Below are 20,646 nucleotides of genomic sequence, written 5' to 3' on the forward strand. Positions count from 1 at the left end.
TAGGCGGGCCTCATGAGGTTGTCTATTGCTGTTGTTCGCCATCAAGGGGTTGCGAATAACTTCACATAGCAACACAACAACGCAACAGCGCAACGCCAACACATTTTACGGCTTGTACCGCACACAGGCTCTATTTCTCCTCTCCTGTAAAATCTTATGACTTCTAAAAACCGATAAAAACCAAACCATACCAAACCAAATTCCCAAAAACGCTCCGTTAAACCGCCTGCCCATACATGACACGCATTACAAAAATGTGCGGGTTCATCAAAGAGTACAAGAAAAAATGTACAACATCTACAATGAGAAAAAGAAAAAGTTCCATGCAGCCATGCTTTGATAGAAAAACCGATTTTCCTTGCCATTTCCTTTTCACATAATCGTCCCATCCACCCATTAGTTTGAATTCATTTACGCCTCGCCTTGAAGGGCCGCGGCACCATCCTCAGAGTACTTCTCCCAGTTGGCCAGGATGTGGCCGATTCTGGGCGAGTTGGTCAGGCGGTACACATCCTCAAAGTACTCCTTGGTCAACTCAAACGGCTTGGCCGTCACGTTGGGGATGTACTTGCCAATGAGCTTGGCAGGGTCGATGGTGGTTTGCTTGATCTTCTTGAGCAAGAAACTCCTGAAGGGCTTGACACCAGACCGCAAGAAAGTAGAGTGGAAGGGCACGTCGATACCCTTGAGAGGGATGGTGGCGAACCCACGCTCGAGTTCCAGGGGCTTAGGTTTGGCTTCGGTCTCCTTGGCACACGCCTGGATGATCTCCACCAGCTTCTCCTTGACCATCTCGGGCTGGAAGTCCTTGCGCATCTGCTCAATGTCGATCTTCATGTGCTTGAGGTAGTTGGTAACGCCAGCGAGGGTGTCGAGGGCACGGAGGTCACCAGCGCACACATACTGCATGTTGGCGATGTTGAAGTTGACGATTTCCAAGAGCCAGCCGGTGCTCTCCGCAATGTTGCCGACCACGAAGCGGAGCGCCTCCTCGTTGAAGGTCTTGCTGATGCGGCTGGGGTTGACGGCGCACATGCTGTAGTTGGAGCGACCCTGCTCGTCACGCTCGACCGCGACTTGCATGGTCAGACCGCGGTAGAAGACGACAGAGACCAAAGACTCGATGGGCATGACATCTGCGAGAGCAGCCAGAGCAGAGTACTCTCCAAGAGAGTGACCAGCAAAGGTGCTATCCCTGGGCACAAGACCCTTGGCCTTCATGTCCTCGAAACTTGCCTTCTCCATCAAGGTGAGGGCGGGCTGTGTGAACTGGGTGGCGGAAAGCAGACCCGTTGGTGAACGGTAGGTGTACGATGTGGTCTTCTCGTCGATCTCCTTGAAAATGCGCTCAGATCTGACGGAGCCATCGGCGGCAACTGTCTCGAAGGTCATGGCCATGTAGTTTTGACGGATGGCCTTGCCGCGGGGACCACCGAAGTGAATGGTGAGCTCCTTGGGGTTGTTCTTGACGATGTTGGAGATGGCAAAGCCTGCAGCCTGTTAGTAACATGCCACACAGCGAGGCGAAAATGCAAAAGTGACACTTACCATAAGTATCCAAGAGGTAGTTGTCGGCACGGTCCCAAACGTCCTTGGCAACAGGACTGCTGTTGTACAAGTCCATACCCATGCCTTGCTCCTGAGAACCTTGACCAGTGAAGACATAAGCCGTCACAGGCTGCTCAATCTCGGCCTCGCCGAGAAGGACCTTCTCCTCCGTCTCCTTGTTGCTGGCCTCGACCTTGATGATCTTGCGACCGGCAACCATACCGACGTGCTGTAGCTTGACATTGAGATCGTCATGGGGAAGAACCATGCCAGTAAGAGAAGCGTGGAAGCTGCGAACGCGACCAACCTTGTTCTCAGCGGCCCAGGTCTCAACCAAGCTGCGGACGGCAGCGCTGGAGTACATGCCATGTGTGATGGTGCCGGGCAGGTTGGCATAAGCGGCAAAGACGCGAGAGACGTGAATGGGGTTGTAGTCACCAGAGACGCGGGCATAAGTCTCGTTGGAAGCAGGGGCGCGCAGCTGGAGAGGGGTCTTGCCGCTGAGAGGAATGGGGTTCTCAAAGTTGATGGGCTGCTCGATGGAAGATCCGTTGCGCTGGAGGTAGTCAATCACTGGGTTGCCGTGGGATTCGCCGGCCTCGTAGTCGACGGTAGCAACCTGAATGATCTCCTTGGTGGGAAGCTCCACAAGAACCTGGCCACGAGTCTCCACGTGGCTGAAGACGTTCCTGTTCTTGAACCTGACCAAACTGTGCAGACGGAAGATCAAAGTCTGTCCAAGGAGCTCGATATCAGGGCTAGCATCGTCAAGAACAAACCACTGCTTGGAGCGAAGGACGGCGACATCCTTGGTGCTAGCGAGGTGCACCTGCATGGGCGTCTCGACCTTGCGCTGGAAAGTGTTCTCGAAGTCGTTGTAGACACCGCGGTACAGGAACTGAGAAGTGACCTCCATGACAGCTTGGCCATCACGTGTGATGGTGCCGCACACCTCGACCATCTTTCCAGACTCTTGGTTGATGACGGCGTTGATCTGGGCGGTGGTGTGGACCTCATCGCCCTTCTTCAGAGGCTCGGCACCTGGCATCATGCGGAAGGCATTGGAGAGATGGACAAGCTTGAGCAGGTCACCGTCAATGGTGCGAGGGAAGATAGGCTTGGTGATAGCCTTCCAGCCAACGACGATGGCAAAGTCCATGGGGGCGTACATGATTTTCTCGGGTCTGTCGACGAAAGCCTCGCCGGTGTTGCCAACGGCATGGACGAAGTCGTTGATGGCCTCGCTGGTGATGACAGTCTTGCCGCCGTCGAATTTGCTGGTGACAGGAGCATCGAGATCAAACTTCTCATCACCAAACCATGCACGCCAATAGAACTCCTTGATGTGGTTGTTGCGGTTCTCCATAACCTCGTGAATAGGAGCATACCCAGCTTCAGGGCGGTACTTGAAGCGGAGCGGCAGGGCGACCGACTTGCCAAGGGCAGTGGTATCCTTGATCAAGCTGACGACAATCTCATCCTTGCCATCAAGCTTGACCTCAATAACCTCGACATAGCGGTTATGGCGAGGCTGCTCCTTGACCACGATGACAGTCTTGGCAGGATCATCAGGGTTAGTGATCTCAACAAACAAGCCTCTAGCCGGAGCAAAAATCTTCTTCATCGGGTTGGTCTGGTACTTTTGCCCCTGAACAATGACCTCGGACCGAAGCAGGGCGTATCTCCAGTTGCGCTCAGTACCGGCAAGCATGTTGATCCAAGACTCAACATCAGGGAGTTCCGTCGCCGGAGATGAGCTCAAGCGGTAGGTGTGCTTGCTGGCGTCAACAGCGATGGTGAGGCCGTCAATATCCAACGGAAGTGGCTTGTCAATGAGATCACCACCGAAGTACTCCACGGTGGGAATCTTGGAAGCATCCCCGCCATAGAGGTCCTTGGTGAGACCCTTAATGTGACCCTCGTGAATGTTGTCAAGAATCTCCTTGATGGGCTCGTCAACCTTGGTGGCGTGCTTAGCCGCCATGGGACCTTGCAGAATGCAGGTCCTGCCAACATCCTTGCCGATGACGGCACCAAGGTCCTCAGACTGCCAGAGAGAATCCTTCTTGAAGAAGAACTCGAAATCGCCGTCGAGAGTGGGGACGAAAGTGACAGGCTTCTGGCCACGACGCTTGCACAGGAGCAAGAAGTGCTGAACATCTTGGGCGTTGATGAGCTGGGTCTCAGCATCAGGGTAGTGCGACAGGATACGCTCGACGGCAGCGAAGGGCTCGTCCAGGTCGGCATAGCTCTGCAAGTGAGATGGCTGGCCAGCAGAAGTGGTGAAGCGCTCCTCAAGACGGTGGATAAAGTCACCCGTGAGCTTGGCATAGGATGGGTCGATCCAGCGCTTCTCATCCTCGACATAGAGGAGGGCAACCATGCGGCGCACAACCTCGCCATAGGTCATGTCCTCGAGATCCACGGCGGTTCCGTCCTTCTTCTGACCGAACCACACCTTGTGGAAGTCTTCGTTGAGCTTCTTGATGATATAGCTCTTCTGTTTCTTGAGCTCGACGAGGCGCTTCTCCTTGGGGAGGCTGAAAATCTTCTGGTCCATCTCGGCCCAGAAGAGAACACCGCGGGTGGCGAGCTTGTGGATGGGCTCACCCATTTCAGACATGACAGTGATAACACCGCCAGCTGCTCCCTTGTAAGTGTTCTCCCAAGCAGCATCATCAAGACCTGGGGCATCGACGATGGCTTGCTTGGCAGCCTTGCTCGTGTGCGCTTCCTTGGCAACCATCATGCGGCTGCCGAACATGCAACCATCATATGGCATGGGGGGGTAGCCATACTTGGTGGACCATTCACCGGTGAGGTAGGGATAGGTATCGTCAGCACCACCGAAACCGCTGCCAGCAACCAGGATGAGATTTTCCTGGCGGCGGATACGGCCGTACATGGTAAGGATGGGGGCGTGGAAATCCTCATACGAGTGATGACCACCACCTCTGCCACCAGTCCACTGGAGAATGACAGGGAAGTCGGGGTTGGCCTTGGCAATGTTGATAACAGCCTGGATGGCCTCACTGGAACCTGGCTTGAACGAGATGTGCTTCAAGCCAAGCGTCTCAATATACTCCTGAGCAACCTCGATGGAGGGAACACCGGCACCGATGGTCAAACCTTCAATGGGAACACCCTCGGATCTGAGCCTGCCAAGGAGCGGGATTTGCCAGCCCATAGCACGGGGGTTGACGTAAATGAGGTTGACAGTGATACCGCGACCGGCAGGAATGGCCTGCTCGATCTTGTGGATAGCAGCGGTCATAGTCTTGGCATTGTAGTAACCGCCACCGGCCAACTCAATCTGATACCCAGCGTTCATGGTGGCGGCCACGAAGTCCCAGGGGACGGTGGTAGGGGTCATACCAGCAACCAGAAGTGGCGGGAGACCAAGCAGTCTGCTCATCTTGGTGCTGACATAGGTCCGCCCGCTGGAAGTCTTGACGAGCTGAGGCCCATACGCCTTTACCCAATCAACAGCGTACTTGACAGCGTGCTCCTCATCACGGTCGAAGAGCTCAGACTTGTAGCCAACCTCCGGGACGGTCCCGCTGACGGTGCCAGCCAGGATGACGCGAACACCGGTGCCATCCTTGCTTCTGCTGGTGAGAACACCGAGGCCCGAGATACCTCCCGGACCAAAGTCCAAGATGTGGGTGGCTTGCGGGAAAACGGTGGCCTTCTCCCAGTTGACAACCTCGCTGGTGATCATGCGAACCAAAGCCGGGACAACATTGCCCTTGACAGAGTCACGAATGTCCTTTCCAGTGTTGGTGTCATACACAGCCGAGCCGAGTGACGAGGCGTCGATCTTGACGGTCTTGAGATCCTCGTCAATCAAGCTCGTGGCATCCTCCAGGTACTTGCTGTGGAAAGGAGCCGTGATAGGCAAGAAGCGGTTAACAAAGCGAACCTTTCTTTGCGTGTGGGGGATCTTGGCCTGGTCAATGCCGGTGGCAGCCTTGACCTTCCTGAGCTGAGCATTCAGACCGCAGAGGGACTTTGGAGGACCGGCAACAACCACATTTCGGGGGCTGTTGATCAGGGCAATAGAGATGTGCTGATCGGCTGGCAGATACTGATTTGTGAGGTCAATGTGCTTCTGAACCTCGCTTTGGGGCAGATCGCGAACACTGAGCATAGGGGTGGGCACACCCTCTCCGTTATCAACGGCATCCTGGAGCAGGGTGGGGGTCATAGACGTCTTGGGGAAAGCTTGCTGGCTGCGGGCACCAATCCAGAAGAGAATGGTCAAGGCGGACTTGGAAAGCTCCTCAAAGGACTCCCACGAGTCGCAAGCCGCAGTAATGGCAGCCAAAACGATACCCTGGGAGTGACCAGTGGAGCCAGTGACTCTCTCCCGAAGAATACCGGGGTGGAGGCCCAGGACTTTGCAGGTGACAGCGTAATGGGCCAACTGCACGAGACCAATGAGCGGGAAACTGACAGGCGCTGAGACCATGTAATCCAGATCTGGTGTCGATTCGGGGTGGTGAAGCCAGTGGGTGATATCCAAACCCTTGCTGTACAGCTTCTCAGCGCTGGGGTGGCTGGAAAGTGTTTGAAGGAGCTCGGCGGCATTGGAAATGAGCTCGCCGACGAATGATGGGTAGGTGGTGTGCAACTCCCGGAGCTCATCGAAGTACTCCTCAATGTTTCCTTGTCCACCGAAGATATTGTAGATCCGGGCAGCGTCCTCATCGGCAGCACGGAAAAGAGCAGACTGGTGGGACTTCATCGCCCTGTTTGTGGCAGATCTAGCAGCAAAGTAGCTGCGGATCACCTCCAACTTCTTGGCATCGATGCCCTCCAGGTTCGCGACAAGCGCGTGGACATCGTTACCCCTGAGGAATGCTCTCTCAAACTCGTTAAGAATGAGCTTGAGCACTTCTTCATACGAGCCCTGTGCATCATCCTCGCCCTCGGCCACTTCGTTGGCAATGAAGCCCATAAATCTAGCCACCAGCTCCGGGATCGAAGATGGTTCATCATCCAGAGCCAAATCGTCGGTAGGCGCAGGTAAGCTGGCAGTGAAACGGGTCTTGAGCTCGGAGGCATGGTAATGAAGGCCAGTGGGTATCAAAAACGTTGTCTCGAGAGAGCCGTGGGAAACTGTAAGGGGACGAAGCGAGGCCGACGATCTAGGTGTGACGGCGCCCGTCTGAGGGCCGGTCCCGGAACCGTACATTATGAAAGATATAGGGGTATCGTATCTAATAAAGAAGTGGACTTGTTGGTCTCTATGAACTCCCTGGGTCTTGTTAGCTTTCTGTTGCAAGCCAATGGCACCCCCCCTCCCTCGTCTCGTCTCCAATTTGGCGGTGAGCCAGCCAGATGATCAATACAAAAAAAAAAGATCACGTACCAGCACAACGATTTGGGAGAGTTCAAGAATTAAACTGCCGGCAACAATTCGCTTTTCTGCGTCGAAAACCGCGAAGACAATGCTGACTGGATGATGAGCAAACGAACTACTGGCACAGCACGAGGGGGGTGGTGGGGGAGGGTGCCATAGGTTGCAAGATAGGAGGCAGGCTTACAGGGACTGATGGGAGGTGGCAGGTGGGAGAGGAGGGAGGGACTGAAATCCTAAGATAGACCTGCCCTTGGATCGTTCGTTCGTTCGTTCGTGTCTTCTCAAGCCCAGGAGAGTGGGTGGGAAGTGTATTATCAGCCCAGGGAGGAGGGGCGGCGAGAGATGGCGGGGAAGGGCGGTGGCGGGGGAACAAGATCAATCTCAGGAGAAGGAAGCGGACGGAAAGGAAGGAGAACAGCAACCGGAGGAAGGCAAGCAGCAGTCAGCAGCAGTTTAGAAGCCCCTCGTGGTTCCCGGATCAGGTGGAGATGTGGATGTAGTCCCTCCACTGGTGTCGACCTTGGGGGATGGCAACGCGTAAAAAGGCCCAACGCAATTCGGCTGTCTCCCTGCGAATCCACGGCTGGCGGCTGCTTTCGTCGCTCGCCAAAAAAAAAATTGGGATCTTGTTGGGGATGGCACGACACATCCGCACCCAGATCCCCCCCTGTCGACAGGACCCCTCGTTGTGTGCACTGTCTGGCACAGTGTACTTGTGGCGAGGCTTATGCACCCGCTTAATGCGCTGTACCTTGCCGAGCCTGAGATCCGGCCAACCCGCGAACAGAGGGTTCCACAGCGGCAACCCCACTTGGTCCACCTGTCACAGCGACGACCCCAATGTCCCACATCTGCCCATCATGTATCGATACCTCCATCCGAACGTCCCGACGTATCCCGCCATCCACCAACCCCAGCAAACTTCAGCCCGCCACTGCCCACACAGATCACTGCCCTCGATAACGGAGCGATAGGACGGAGCGGCGAGGGTCCTTTTGCCATGCATCCATTCTTCCGGAAGGCCTGGCTTTTCTTAGACCCGAGACTTTGTGTAGCGTCGAGAGCCTTCCTTCAGTTCGGGACATATGGGAGGGATCTCAAGCATCATCTTACAGATCTTGTTCATCATTGGGCCATGCCCCGAGTGCTTACCCCGAGCACGCCGACGTACCTGCGTTTTATCCCGTTGTGCCCGTACGTAGATCCGTGGCTCCGTGCTTCTCCAGGTTTTGGGGGTTCAAAGATTCTTCATTCAGCTTCCCATGGCTCCACCGTGAGGATGCCTGTCGAGGTCCACGGGGAGCCGGCAGTGCCGGTCTGGAATCTCCGGTTGATAACAACGCCTCGCCGCAGGTCTGCCGTATCAGTCGGATCAACTGGAACATTTGGAACAGCATCCTACAAAGTCACATACTGGTCCAATGCCATCTTGAAGGCAGGGCCGGCACCTTTTTCTGGAATATCTGCTCAGCCTTTTGAATTACGGGTGTCAGAGGAAGTCCCGGTTCCGTTGCCGAGAAGGTGTCCCTCTGCTTTAGTAGACGGACGCACCAGGTACTATCAAGACATGAGGTGAGAATAACCTACTTTGTAGGTCCGAATGTGGAAACTCTCTCTGCAGCCCAAGGACTCAGTGTGAACGGAACGCCAGGAGACAAGCTCGACTGTAATTCTCTTCCGTTCGGGCAGTCCCCACGGCCAACCACGACATTCCACACGATCGTGTGTGAGCCGATGTCAACTGAATTGTAGCCCACGTGTTTAGGGCCCAAAGGTTCAAAAATAGTGGATGGCAAACATGCATCAAGGGATGATGATCTGGTCGGACAGCTTTCTCCGCTTGCGCCCGCGACCATCTGTAGCCATCTGATATCTCCAGATCTACAGGGACTCTACATGCCGGAGACAGAGGTACCATGCGGTGCTGCTGTACCACTACCAGATTGATAAATTTGCAGAGCGTGTCAGCCAAGGTCCAAATAGACAATAAACAAGCCTTTGATGGCTTACAATGCCCTGGCAAGGCATGATTGGCATCTGGCAGAGGAGCACACACGGCCGAGGTCTATCCGGATCTCCGGGATCATGACGCCATGCAGTGATGAGGCTCAAGGTTGAAACGGTCCGACAGGCGTGTCCGAAGTGTCCAGGACACGGAGCACAGTCGTCGAGTCTCGGGTCTTGTCCTTTTGCTGGTTGCTTGCTCTCTGCTTTTTGGTCTCTACCGGGAGACATTGGGCTGCGGTGAAACTCGGCGGTGACGGCTGTCGAGCGGAGGTATCGAGACTTCGGTCGCTGTCTGCTCCAAACACTGTGGGGTAGCTAGTGAGATGTGCGCTAGGCTGAATCAGGTTAGGCCTAGAGTTTGGTTGAGAAGCAGCTTGCAAGGTGCGCCAGCGGCATGGGGGGGCACTCCCATTTGCAGGGGTCTGCCGAGCCCAAAATTCATTCAACAGTTGCACCTTGAAGACGCGGTAGCTCCCAATTTTTTTGTCTATTGCCCCCGGTCTCACGACTATCTTGTCATTCCAGTTGCCCCCCTCTGTCAAAAGTCTGGGTTCCGCATCCCCGAAGCCCCTTGCGTGGAACGAGCTGGGTCCGTCTTAATCTTCATCTCTCTTCTTCTCAGGCACGCCCTCGCCTGTTCGTCCAACCTTTTTCCCGCCCCTCCTCCCTCCCTCCACCTCACCAACTCGGCGACGGCATCGACCCTCCCACTAATCTACCACCACCACCACCATCACGCCAATTCTCCCCCCGGGTCTCACTGGGAACGGTTCATGACCACCGCTTGTTCATAGAAGATACCCCCTACGATATTCCCTTTCTGCTTCTTCTTTTCTTCCCAAGTTACGTTCCAGCAGCCCCTCCAAGATGCGTCCCGAAGTTGAGCAGGAGCTCGCCCACACGCTCCTTGTCGAGCTTCTCGCCTACCAGTTTGCTTCTCCTGTCAGATGGATTGAGACACAAGATGTGTTTCTTGCCGAGAAGATTGCCGAGCGTATCGTGGAAATCGGTCCCGCTGATACCCTTGGTGTAATGGCCAAGAGGACGCTCGCCTCCAAGTACGAAGCTTACGACGCCGCAAAGTCTGTTCAAAGACAAATTCTCTGCTACAACAAGGACGCCAAAGAGATTTACTACGATGTCGACCCAGTTGAAGAGGAGCCTGAGCCGGTAGCAGCCGCGCCAAGCTCTTCCAGTGCTCCCGCTGCGGCTGCGGTGGCCCCAGCTGCTGTTGCGGCGGCACCTCCACCACCGAGTGCTGGCCCTGCTGCCTCAGTCCCCGATGCGCCGGTGCCGGCCGTTGACATTGTGAAGGCTTTGGTTGCTCAGAAGCTCAAGAAGGGAGCATCTGACATTCCATTGGGCAAGGCCATCAAGGACTTGGTTGGTGGTATGTTCTCGCGACCCCTGAAAAAAAAAACCCCTCTTTATTTTGGAGTTTTGCTAACAACGAGAAACACAGGTAAATCCACACTTCAGAATGAAATCGTCGGTGACCTCGGGAAGGAGTTTGGCTCGACACCCGAAAAGCCCGAAGATACACCGCTGGATGAGCTCGGTGCTGCGTTGCAGGCCACTTTCGATGGCAACCTCGGCAAGACCACCCAGGGTCTTATCGCTCGTCTGATTTCTTCAAAGATGCCCGGTGGATTCAACATTACGACTGCGAGGAAGTACCTCGAGACGAGGTGGGGTTTGGGCTCCGGACGCCAAGACGGTGTCCTTCTGCTGGCCATCACTATGGAGCCAGCCGCGCGTCTGGGGTCCGAGGCTGATGCCAAGGCTTTCCTCGACGACGTATCCCAGAAGTACGCCGCCAGCGCTGGCATCAGCTTGTCCACCGCTGCGGCTGCTGGCCCAGCCGGCGGTTCCGGCGGCGGCATGATGATGGACCCGGCGGCGATTGAGGCTCTGACCAGCGACCAGAAGACGTTTTTCAAGCAACAGCTGGAGCTCACTGCGAGATATCTCAAGGTGGACATTCGTGCCGGAGACAAGGCTTTCCAGGCCTCCCAAGAGTCTTCCAAGGTCTTGCAGGCCCAGATTGATCTTTGGATGGCCGAGCATGGCGACTTCTACGCCTCTGGCATTGAACCCGTCTTTACTCCGCTCAAGGCTCGCGTTTACGATTCGTCATGGAACTGGGCCCGTCAAGATGCTCTTAGCATGTACTACGACATCATTTTCGGGCGGTTGCAGGCTGTTGACCGTGAAATTGTTGGCAAAAGTATCCGGATCATGAACCGTTCCAATCCAGCTCTCCTCGAGTTCATGCAATATCACATCGACAACTGCCCAACAGAGCGTGGAGAGACCTATCAGCTTGCCAAAGAGCTCGGTGCCATGCTCATCGAGAACTGCAAGGAGGTGCTCACTGCCGACCCTGTGTACAAGGATGTTGCGGTCCCTACCGGCCCACGCACCACTGTTGATGCTCGCGGCAACATGAAGTATGAGGAGGTTCCTCGCGCTAGCTGCAGAAAGCTCGAGCATTATGTCCAACAAATGGCCGAGGGTGGCAAGATTTCCGAGTACGGCAGCAGGACAAAGGTTCAGAATGATCTGTCCAAGATCTACAAGTTGATCAAGCAGCAGCACAAGCTTCCTAAGACATCGCAGCTCGAGATCAAGAGCTTGTACAGTGATATCATCCGCTCTCTTGGCATGAACGAGAGCCAGATCATTCCCAAGGAGAACGGCAAGGGTGCCAGCGCCGCCGCCGGTCTTGTCAAAAAGTCCAAGCCCAAGGGCAAGACTGAGACCATTCCCTTCCTCCATCTCCGCAAGAAGACTCAGCATGGCTGGGACTACAGCAAGAAGCTCACCAGCCTGTACCTTGACTGCTTGGAGGAAGCTGCCAAGGATGGTGTCACATTTGCTGGCAAGTATGTGCTCATGACTGGTGCTGGAGCTGGCTCCATCGGTGCCGAGGTTCTCCAGGGCCTCATCACTGGCGGTGCCAAGGTTGTTGTCACCACCTCTCGCTTCTCCCGTGAGGTTACCGAGTATTACCAGTCCATGTATGCTCGTTATGGCTCGCGCGGCTCTCAGCTCGTGGTCGTTCCCTTCAACCAGGGCAGCGTTCAGGATGTCAACGCCCTTGTCGAGTACATCTATGACCCCAAGACCGGCCTTGGCTGGGACTTGGACTTCATCGTTCCTTTTGCCGCTATTTCTGAGCAGGGTCGCCAGATCGATGGCATCGACTCCAAGTCTGAGCTTGCTCACCGCATCATGCTCACCAACCTCATCCGTCTTCTCGGAAACGTCAAGGCCCAGAAGGCCGCCCGTGGTTTCGAGACCCGTCCTGCTCAGGTCATTCTCCCCCTTTCTCCCAACCACGGCACGTTCGGCAGTGACGGTCTCTACTCCGAGTCCAAGCTTGGCCTCGAGACTCTCTTCAACAGGTGGCATGCCGAGGACTGGGCTAACTACCTCACCATTTGCGGTGCCATCATCGGCTGGACCCGTGGCACTGGTCTCATGGCTGGTAACAACATGGTGGCCGAGGCTGTCGAAAACTTTGGCGTGCGCACCTTCTCGCAGCAGGAAATGGCTTTCAACCTTCTTGGACTCATGTCTCCCACTGTCGTCGATTTGTGCCAGAATGAGCCCGTGTTTGCCGACTTGAACGGTGGTCTCCAGTTTATTCCCAACCTGAACGAGGTGATGACCAAGGAGCGCAAGTCCATCACCGAGACCAGCGAGATTCGTCGTGCCGTCACCAAGGAGACCGCTGTAGAGAACAAGATTGTCAACGGTGAAGACTCGGAGGTCCTCTACAAGAAGAAGGTCATCGAGCCTCGCGCCAATCTCAAGTACGACTTCCCCACCCTTCCCGACTGGAAGTCCGAGGTTGCTCCTCTCAACGACAAGCTCAAGGGCATGGTCGATCTCGACAGGGTTGTCGTCATTACTGGTTTCGCCGAGGTTGGTCCATGGGGCAACTCGAGGACTAGATGGGAGATGGAGGCGTACGGCGAGTTCTCCCTGGAGGGCTGCATCGAGATGGCCTGGATGATGGGTCTCATCAGGAACCACAACGGTCCCATCAAGGGCCAGCCATATTCCGGCTGGGTTGATGGCAAGACTGGCGAGCCTGTGGAGGACAAGGACATCAAGGCCAAGTACGAAAAGTACATCTTGGAGCACTCCGGTATCCGTCTGATCGAGCCCGAGTTGTTCGATGGCTATGACCCCAACAAGAAGCAGCTCCTCCAGGAGGTCGTCATTGAGGAGGATCTGGATCCCTTCCAGACTTCTAAGGAGACCGCCGAGGAGTTCAAGCGCGAGCATGGAGACAAGGTCGAGGTCTTTGAGATCCCTGAGAGTGGCGAGTACACTGTTCGTATGAGGAAGGGGGCATCCCTCTGGATTCCCAAGGCCCTTCGCTTCGACCGTCTCGTTGCTGGTCAGATCCCAACTGGCTGGGACGCCAAGCGCTACGGCATCCCTGAGGACATCATCAGCCAAGTTGACCCCGTTTCTCTGTACGTTCTCGTCTCGACTGCCGAGGCCCTCTTGTCCTCCGGTATCACAGATCCTTTCGAGTTCTACAAGTATGTCCATGTGTCCGAAGTGGGTAACTGCATTGGTGGTGGTCTTGGTGGATCAACGGCTCTCCGCCAGATGCACGTCGATCGCTACAAGGACAAGCCGGTCCAGAACGACATTCTTCAGGAGTCCTTCATCAACACCATCGCTGCGTGGGTGAACATGTTGCTCCTCTCGTCTTCTGGCCCCATCAAGACCCCCGTCGGTGCTTGCGCTACTGCTGTTGAATCCGTCGACATCGGTTATGAGACCATCATGGAGGGCAAGGCCCGCATCTGCATCGTCGGTGGTTATGATGACTTTGGTGAGGAGGGCTCGTACGAGTTTGCCAACATGAAAGCCACCAGCAACTCTGTTGACGAGATGGCCCATGGCCGCACTCCTGCCGAGATGTCCAGACCCACCACCACGACTAGAAACGGCTTCATGGAAGCTCAGGGTGCCGGTCTCCAGGTCATCATGACTGCCAAGCTCGCTCTCGACATGGGTGTTCCCATTTGGGGCATTCTTGCCCTCACCACGACCGCCTCTGACAAGATCGGACGCTCCGTCCCTGCTCCCGGCCAGGGTGTTCTCACCACCGCCCGTGAACATTCCGGCAAGTTCCCCTCGCCACTTTTGGACATCAAGTACAGAAGGCGCCAGATCGAGAGGCGCACTCGCCAAATCCAGGGTGATAAGGAAGCCGAGCACCAATACCTCGCCGACGAGGCTGAGGCTCTCAAGTCTGAGGGTCGGTCGCGTGGTGAGATTGAGGAGTATGTCGCAGACCGGGCCAGGCACATCGAGAAGGAGGCCGAGAGACAAACTCGCGAGGTGTTGCGCAGCTTTGGCAACAACTTCTGGAAGCAGGATCCCAGCATCGCTCCCCTGCGTGGCGCTCTGGCCACTTGGGGTCTCACCATCGACGATCTTGACGTTGCTTCTTTCCACGGCACGTCCACCAAGGCCAACGACAAGAACGAGTCTTCTGTTATTTGCCAACAGCTTGAGCATCTTGGCCGTACCAAGGGCAATGCCGTCATGGGTATCTTCCAGAAGTATCTCACAGGTCATCCCAAGGGTGCTGCCGGTGCCTGGATGTTGAACGGCTGCCTGCAGGTTCTCAACAGTGGTCTCGTGCCTGGTAACCGCAACGCTGACAACGTCGACGCCATCATGGAGAAGTTTGATCACATCGTCTACCCCAGCCGTACTCTCCAGACCGATGGCGTCAAAGCTTTCTCGGTCACCTCTTTTGGTTTCGGCCAGAAGGGTGCTCAGGCTATCGGTATCCACCCCAAGTATCTGTATGCCACTCTTGACCAGCAGACCTTCAACTCGTACAAGACCAGGGTTGAGGCTCGCCAGAAGAAGGCCTACACGTACTTCCACAACGGCCTGATCAACAACGCGCTGTTTGTTGCAAAGGACAAGCCCCCATATACCGATGAGCAGCTCAGCCAGGTTCTCCTCAACCCCGATGCTCGCGTCACGGAAGACAAGAAGACTGGCCAGCTCATCTTCCCTCCCAACTTCATGAAGCTTTCTGAGAAGACTGCTTCCGCCACACCTGCTTCTCCTCAGAGCGGCAAGGCAGCTTTGGAGATGATGATTGGGCAGGCCGCGAGGGCACTTGAGACGGCCAACACTCAGGTGGGTATGGATATTGAGGACATCAAGTCGATCAACACCAACAGCGACACTTTCCTTGACCGCAACTTCACCGAGGCCGAGATGAAGTACTGCTTCTCGTCCTCCACTGGGCGGTCGCCTCAGAAGGCGTTTGCTGGCCGATGGAGTGCCAAGGAGGCCGTCTTCAAGGCCCTGCGTGTCCAGGGACAAGGAGCGGGTGCGGCTCTGAAGGATATTGAGATCGTTTCAGACAGCACTGGCTCACCAACAGTCAAGGTATGCAAAGCGGATCCTGCGTCTGGTGTGATCATAATCTAACTTTTCGCTTGTAGCTGCACGGTTATGCTCAAGAAGCCGCTCAGAAGGCTGGTATCAGATACGTCAACGTGTCCATCACATACACCGATGACCACGCGGCCGCCATTGCCACAGCGCAGCTCTGAGCCCATGGATGAATACGAGAAAAGGATTAGACGAAAGGGACTATACTATCTATCATACATACATGTTGTAATTGGGAACTAGGGACTTGAAAAGGATGTGTACATCATGATTTAGATCGACGGCCTCGGGATGGGACGTCGCCATAGAGCGCGCGCATGGGATTTGTCTGCGTAGATTTTGAGGGCGTTTATGTTGGCATCTTATTACTAGGTTATGTTTTAAGCTTTTTTTGATTATCAGGTCAACTGCCGAACGAGTTCATCCAGTGTGACGTGACGTCTTGACACCTGACACCTGTCAAACCAGGGGCAATGACGGTGCCACCCAGGCACATGTTCTAGTGTTGACCAAACTGTCGGTTTCATCGTTTCATCAGCGAGCGAAGCTTTAAAAAGTTGCGTCTTTCCTTTGATGTTCTAGCGTGATGGCGGGCTGTGTCGGTTCGGATCGGCTGCCAAGAGTGCTTGCTCTCGGCCTGGTCGGGCAACGCCGGCACCCGTGTCCCCCGCAGGCGGCGACCCGCGTTCGGGGGCGCAGAGAGCCGAACTCCACTCTCGGCGGGGGGATATCCGCTGGCGCTGCCAAGCGCGGGTTGTCATCGACTTTGTTGTTCACTTCTGAAACCTGGCAGAAATAGATAAGAAACGGTTTTCCTGTTTATTGTGTTTCCGGACTTGATCTTTTGAGCTTTTTGGCGACTTTTGCGACACTTATCTCGATCCAGATAAACTGGAGATACGACGGACGGAGTGTTGGACTGATAAGCAAAGACCGACCAGGCACGGCCGGAACACAGTACAACCAACCTCCTTGTTCACGATTGGATCTTACTTCTGACAAAACTTACAAGCCGTTTGTCATCTCCAAGACTATCCCATCATCAAAATGGGGGATATCGGCTTCCCCACCGCTGCGATGAGCGAGACAAGGCCACCAGCGAAGAACAAGATCTTCCTTGGCACTTTCGTCCACTCCAAGACTCTCAGCGAACTCGAGTATCTTCACAATGCCGCCGTAGCAGTCGACAGTCTCGGCACCATTGTCGCTATCTCCCCGGACACCGACATCGCCAAGGCCAAAAGCACACTCCTCCCCCAGCTGAACTGGCCCTCTGATGATACCGACATGGTTGTCGCCAAAGCCGGCCAGTTCTTTTTTCCCGGCTTCATCGACACCCACCTCCACGCCTCGCAGTATCCCAACGTTGGCCTCTTTGGCAACTCGACCCTCCTGGACTGGTTGAACACTTACACTTTCCCCTTGGAGGCGTCTTTATCCTCGCTCGCAAAAGCCCAAAAGGTCTACTCCCGTGTCATCCGCAAGACACTTTCTCACGGCACAACCACTGCGGCGTACTATGCCACCATTGACGTCCCCGCCACCAATCTCCTGGCAGATTTGTGCCTCTCCTCCGGCCAGCGCGCCCTGATCGGGAGAGTATGCATGGATCAACTCGGCCCATCCTACTACCTCGACGAATCCCCGGCGGAATCCCTCGCCAAAACAAAGCAGTGCATCGATCACGTCTTGTCCAAAGACCCCAAGATGGAGCTAATCACCCCCATCATCACCCCCCGTTTCGCACCCGCTTGTTCGGCCCCCCTGATGAAGGAGCTAGGCCAACTAGCAAAAGAAACCGACCTCCCTGTTCAGACGCACATCAGTGAAAACAAAAACGAGATAGCCCTCGTGGCGAGTCTCTTCCCAGACGCAGGGGATAGCTACGCAGAGGTGTACGACACGTTTGGGCTGCTGACGCCAAGAACGATCCTGGCGCATGCGGTGCACCTGACAGAAAAAGAAGCGGATTTGGTCACGGAGAGGAAGAGCAAAGTCAGCCATTGCCCTTGCTCCAACTCGGCGATTACCTCTGGAGCGGCGAGGGTGAGGTGGTTGTTGGATAAGGGGATCGAGGTTGGGCTGGGGACGGATATGAGCGGGGGGTACTCGCCTAGTGTGCTCGAGGCGGCGAGGCATGCGGTTTTGGTGAGCAGGCATATTTGTATGGATGAGGGGAAGTCGGAAGAGAGGGATAAGTTGAGCGTGGAGGAGGTTTTATACCTGGCTACGAGGGGAGGGGCGAAGGTTGTGGGGATGGAGGACAAGATTGGTGGGTTGGAGGTGGGGATGGAGTGGGATGCTCAACTTGTGGGACTTCATGAGGTGGATGAAGAGGAGGGGGAGGAGGGAAATGTCGATGTGTTTGGATGGGAGAGTTGGGAGGAGAAGATTGCGAAGTGGGTGTATAATGGTGATGATAGGAATACAAAGAAGGTGTGGGTGAGGGGGAGGTTGGTTCATGAGAGGAAGTGATTTCACGACATTTTGTTCATTTCAGGAATTTAGAGAGAGAACAGCAAACGTGTTGGCGTTTAGAAGATCTTGTAACGAATATGATGACAGTTTTTCCCGTTTAAATCATCACAGGATCAATTGTAGGAAATTCTGTTCCATAAAGCTGTGGCAAGTGTTGACCAAGTCGCAAAAGAAGCAACCGTCATGGGTTTGAACCAACTACCTGAAGCGAAGGGTCGAGTCCGGCCCACACAACCGCAACTGGTCAGGCCAGGTTACTCGCGGCTCCTTGACCGTTGCGCTGTCTACACACAATGGCTAGCTACTTCGCTGATAGCATGTGCAGATAGGTGGTATATAGGTACGCTTTCTATCTGCTCAGTTTCATCTGAAATTCATCATCCAATGATATGACATCATCGTAACCATCTCAAAGTGGTAAACAACTGCGGCGCTGTCCGCCTTGGCCATGACCCCTATCGACACGCCGCAGAGGCCAGCCGACCGCTGTGACCCTTCAATCAAATCACCGTCGGATTTTGTCAGCCATTGAACATGCCACTGAACAAAAGCTGATGAGTCAGTACAGTAAGCTACGCCTCCATTTTTAGGCCGTGAAACGTCAACGAGGCCAGCAACCCAGGACGCCATGACGGCTGCCACCATCCGGGCCATCCCTTAACCTTATTTCTCGGCCGAGTTCGATCCCATGATTTTCCCCGGCGACCATCATCATGATTATGGAATGTTTCCGCTGCCTAAGAGCCGGAGAAGTCGGCTTAGGATCGGCCGGGTCTGCGGGTATCGTGCGGCAAGGGGGCGATCAACCCAGGAAGGTCATCATCAAGTCGAAACTAGGCGAATAGGCAGAGGCGCCTTGATGAGAAGAGAATTGGACCGGCGAGATGGCCAAGATCTGTTTGAGATCCTGGGGATGAACTCATCATGAGAATACCGTAGGAGAACTTGGGCTTTTAGCAGTGAGGTGGATGTGATCGAAAGAGTATAAATCAGACAGATCTCGCTCACTTGAAAGAAACTATTCATCAGCATCAACAACTACAACACCAGCAAACAACACTTTCAAACACTCACACAAATAATCAATCTTGCCATCTTTCAAAATGCGTGCCACCACCACCATCCTCTTCATCGCTTCCCTCGCCTCCACCGCCTTCGGTGCTGCGACCAAGATGTTTGACGACGAGAACTGGTATTCCTCCTTTTATCGTCATCTCTTGCCCAAAACAGCCTAACTAATCACTTCCTCTAGCCAAAATGAAGTCGACAAAAAGGTCTTTAACGGCTTCTCCACCGGTGACGCTCCCCTCACCGACAACATCAAGTCCATCCGCACCGACTCCCGCGTCGACACCTGGTTTGCCTACCAGCGCAACGACGGCGAGGGGTGCAAGGGCGATCTCATCACCAGAGTCAACAACGGTGATTGCATCAAGGTTTCTGACTTGGGCATTGGGTGCACGCGGTTGTGTGCCAGTGGTTTGGGTGCTGGCAGCTGTGTTGCTACCACTATCCCTTAAACGGTGATGCTGCTTTGAGATATAGGGGATTGCTGGTCTGAATTGGGCGTTTGGATAACGGTCGGGAATTGGTTTGAATTCGCATATTGATAGTATTTGGCTTATTGAATTTCTACACTGTCTGTTTTAAACAATTTGCCATGCCGCTGCGAGTGAAAATAGAGAAAGAAAAGGCGTACGGCTACCTATAACCCGAAGAGCAACAGGTGCCAGTTACAGAGCCTGTCAGAGTTGACTGACATCGGGTCTGATGATGGCTGCACCGAAGGCACGGTTCAACACTGCGGCTGCTTGCAGTCGCAACTTTGGCACTCAATCTCTTGGTGCGCTTTCCTCCACCCATTGGCTCGCCATGTCCTGTGACCCTGTTTCGACCACCTATCAAAGTTTCCAAAAGACATCTCGATCAACGATCCACATGTCTCACGGCACTCGATATTGACGGCTGATCAACCCGAAGAATGCACCATCTCGCGTTCTATCTTCAGCCGCATCTTTCAAGATGATTCATCCACTCTTCCGGAAGCAAATGCCAACACTTGTTCCGGCTAATAATAGCGAAGCCCTCAACGCCTATCGCGGCTCCTTTCCGTTACCGGTCGTTACACCCAGCTCAACAACAGTTGTCGTCGTTCCGCGATATTGACCAGGACCCACGATAATGAAACCTCAAACTACACCGTTCACTACCGTCATCATCATGCACAGACTCCCGCCTTGGCACTGGTAGTCAAGATTGAGGCAGCCGACGCGTTGTGGGGGGGTTTTGCTCTCTAACGACAAACCCTCGTGTCATTCTTCCCCAGAAACCTCAAGATCCAAGAGCAAATTTCCATCGCGAAGCAAACAACCCCTCCCCAAGAAGCGTGATCTTGTGCCGTAGCCCCGCGCCAAGTTGCAAGAGAGAAAAAAAGTGCGGAAGCCGAGCCACGGCGCGGGTTAGGACACCCCTTGTCTCTCGCTTGGTGTGCATCCTCTGGCGAATCACGAGCCTTCCAAGCCGCCATATTGGGCAGTGCTCACCACTTGAAGCTTCAGCTCATTAACCAGTTGCGGCAGTCCAGCAGACAATTCCCAGGGTTTTCCCAAGGGAAGCCCAACTGCGGGCCCAAAAGTAGACCCAAAGTCTGCTATGCGTCTGCTTTTTGGCACTTGAAATTTGACGTCTCACTCACTGCGCAGTGGTTTCCTTTTCTTCAGCCTTCGGGGCACACATATCGGCCTTGGCACGACGACGTCAGCGAATCGAGTTTCAACGACATACCCCGGCACACCACA

At 54.7% G+C, this 20,646-nt stretch overlaps 5 protein-coding genes across 5 annotated transcripts; 4 read left to right on the plus strand and 1 right to left on the minus strand.

The window, feature by feature from the left end:
• Positions 1 to 85: 85 nt before the first annotated feature.
• On the minus strand, positions 86 to 7,337 carry FAS1_1 (beta subunit of fatty acid synthetase). Its single transcript, XM_062875591.1, has 2 exons — positions 1,549 to 7,337; positions 86 to 1,490 (listed from the first exon to the last, which is right to left on the minus strand). The coding sequence occupies exons 1-2, from the start codon at positions 6,743 to 6,745 to the stop codon at positions 412 to 414; spliced, it is 6,276 nt and encodes a 2,091-aa protein (XP_062736171.1). The 5' UTR covers positions 6,746 to 7,337; the 3' UTR covers positions 86 to 411.
• A 303-nt stretch (positions 7,338 to 7,640) lies between these two features.
• Positions 7,641 to 8,489, plus strand: QC761_123305 (uncharacterized protein; the record flags this gene model as incomplete). Its single annotated transcript, XM_062875592.1, has 1 exon — positions 7,641 to 8,489. The coding sequence occupies one exon, from the start codon at positions 7,641 to 7,643 to the stop codon at positions 8,487 to 8,489; it is 849 nt and encodes a 282-aa protein (XP_062736172.1).
• An 828-nt stretch (positions 8,490 to 9,317) lies between these two features.
• FAS1_2 (beta subunit of fatty acid synthetase) lies at positions 9,318 to 15,531 on the plus strand (the record flags this gene model as incomplete). The annotated part of the gene is made up of 3 exons (XM_062875593.1): positions 9,318 to 10,310; positions 10,383 to 15,364; positions 15,421 to 15,531. Exons 1-3 carry the CDS (start codon positions 9,788 to 9,790, stop codon positions 15,529 to 15,531), a joined length of 5,616 nt encoding a protein of 1,871 aa, XP_062736173.1. The 5' UTR covers positions 9,318 to 9,787.
• An 886-nt stretch (positions 15,532 to 16,417) lies between these two features.
• QC761_123320 (uncharacterized protein) lies at positions 16,418 to 17,845 on the plus strand (the record flags this gene model as incomplete). The annotated part of the gene is made up of 1 exon (XM_062875594.1): positions 16,418 to 17,845. The coding sequence occupies one exon, from the start codon at positions 16,418 to 16,420 to the stop codon at positions 17,843 to 17,845; it is 1,428 nt and encodes a 475-aa protein (XP_062736174.1).
• A 290-nt stretch (positions 17,846 to 18,135) lies between these two features.
• On the plus strand, positions 18,136 to 19,368 carry QC761_123330 (uncharacterized protein; the record flags this gene model as incomplete). Its single annotated transcript, XM_062875595.1, has 3 exons — positions 18,136 to 18,727; positions 18,788 to 19,040; positions 19,101 to 19,368. The coding sequence occupies exons 2-3, from the start codon at positions 18,952 to 18,954 to the stop codon at positions 19,366 to 19,368; spliced, it is 357 nt and encodes a 118-aa protein (XP_062736175.1). The 5' UTR covers positions 18,136 to 18,727; positions 18,788 to 18,951.
• Positions 19,369 to 20,646: the final 1,278 nt, after the last annotated feature.

The sequence above is a fragment of the Podospora bellae-mahoneyi genome (assembly GCF_035222275.1).
Source record: "Podospora bellae-mahoneyi strain CBS 112042 chromosome 1 map unlocalized CBS112042p_1.2, whole genome shotgun sequence".
Lineage (NCBI taxonomy): Eukaryota > Fungi > Ascomycota > Sordariomycetes > Sordariales > Podosporaceae > Podospora > Podospora bellae-mahoneyi.

Bases quoted from the DNA above. Each gene is read 5' to 3' on its own strand.
- FAS1_1 (XM_062875591.1), bottom strand. From the start codon at position 6,745: ATGTACGGTTCCGGGACCGGCCCTCAGACGGGCGCCGTCACACCTAGA. The intron at 1,491-1,548 runs GTAAGTGTCACT...AACAGGCTGCAG, and splicing joins CTACCTCTTGGATACTTATG to GCTTTGCCATCTCCAACATC.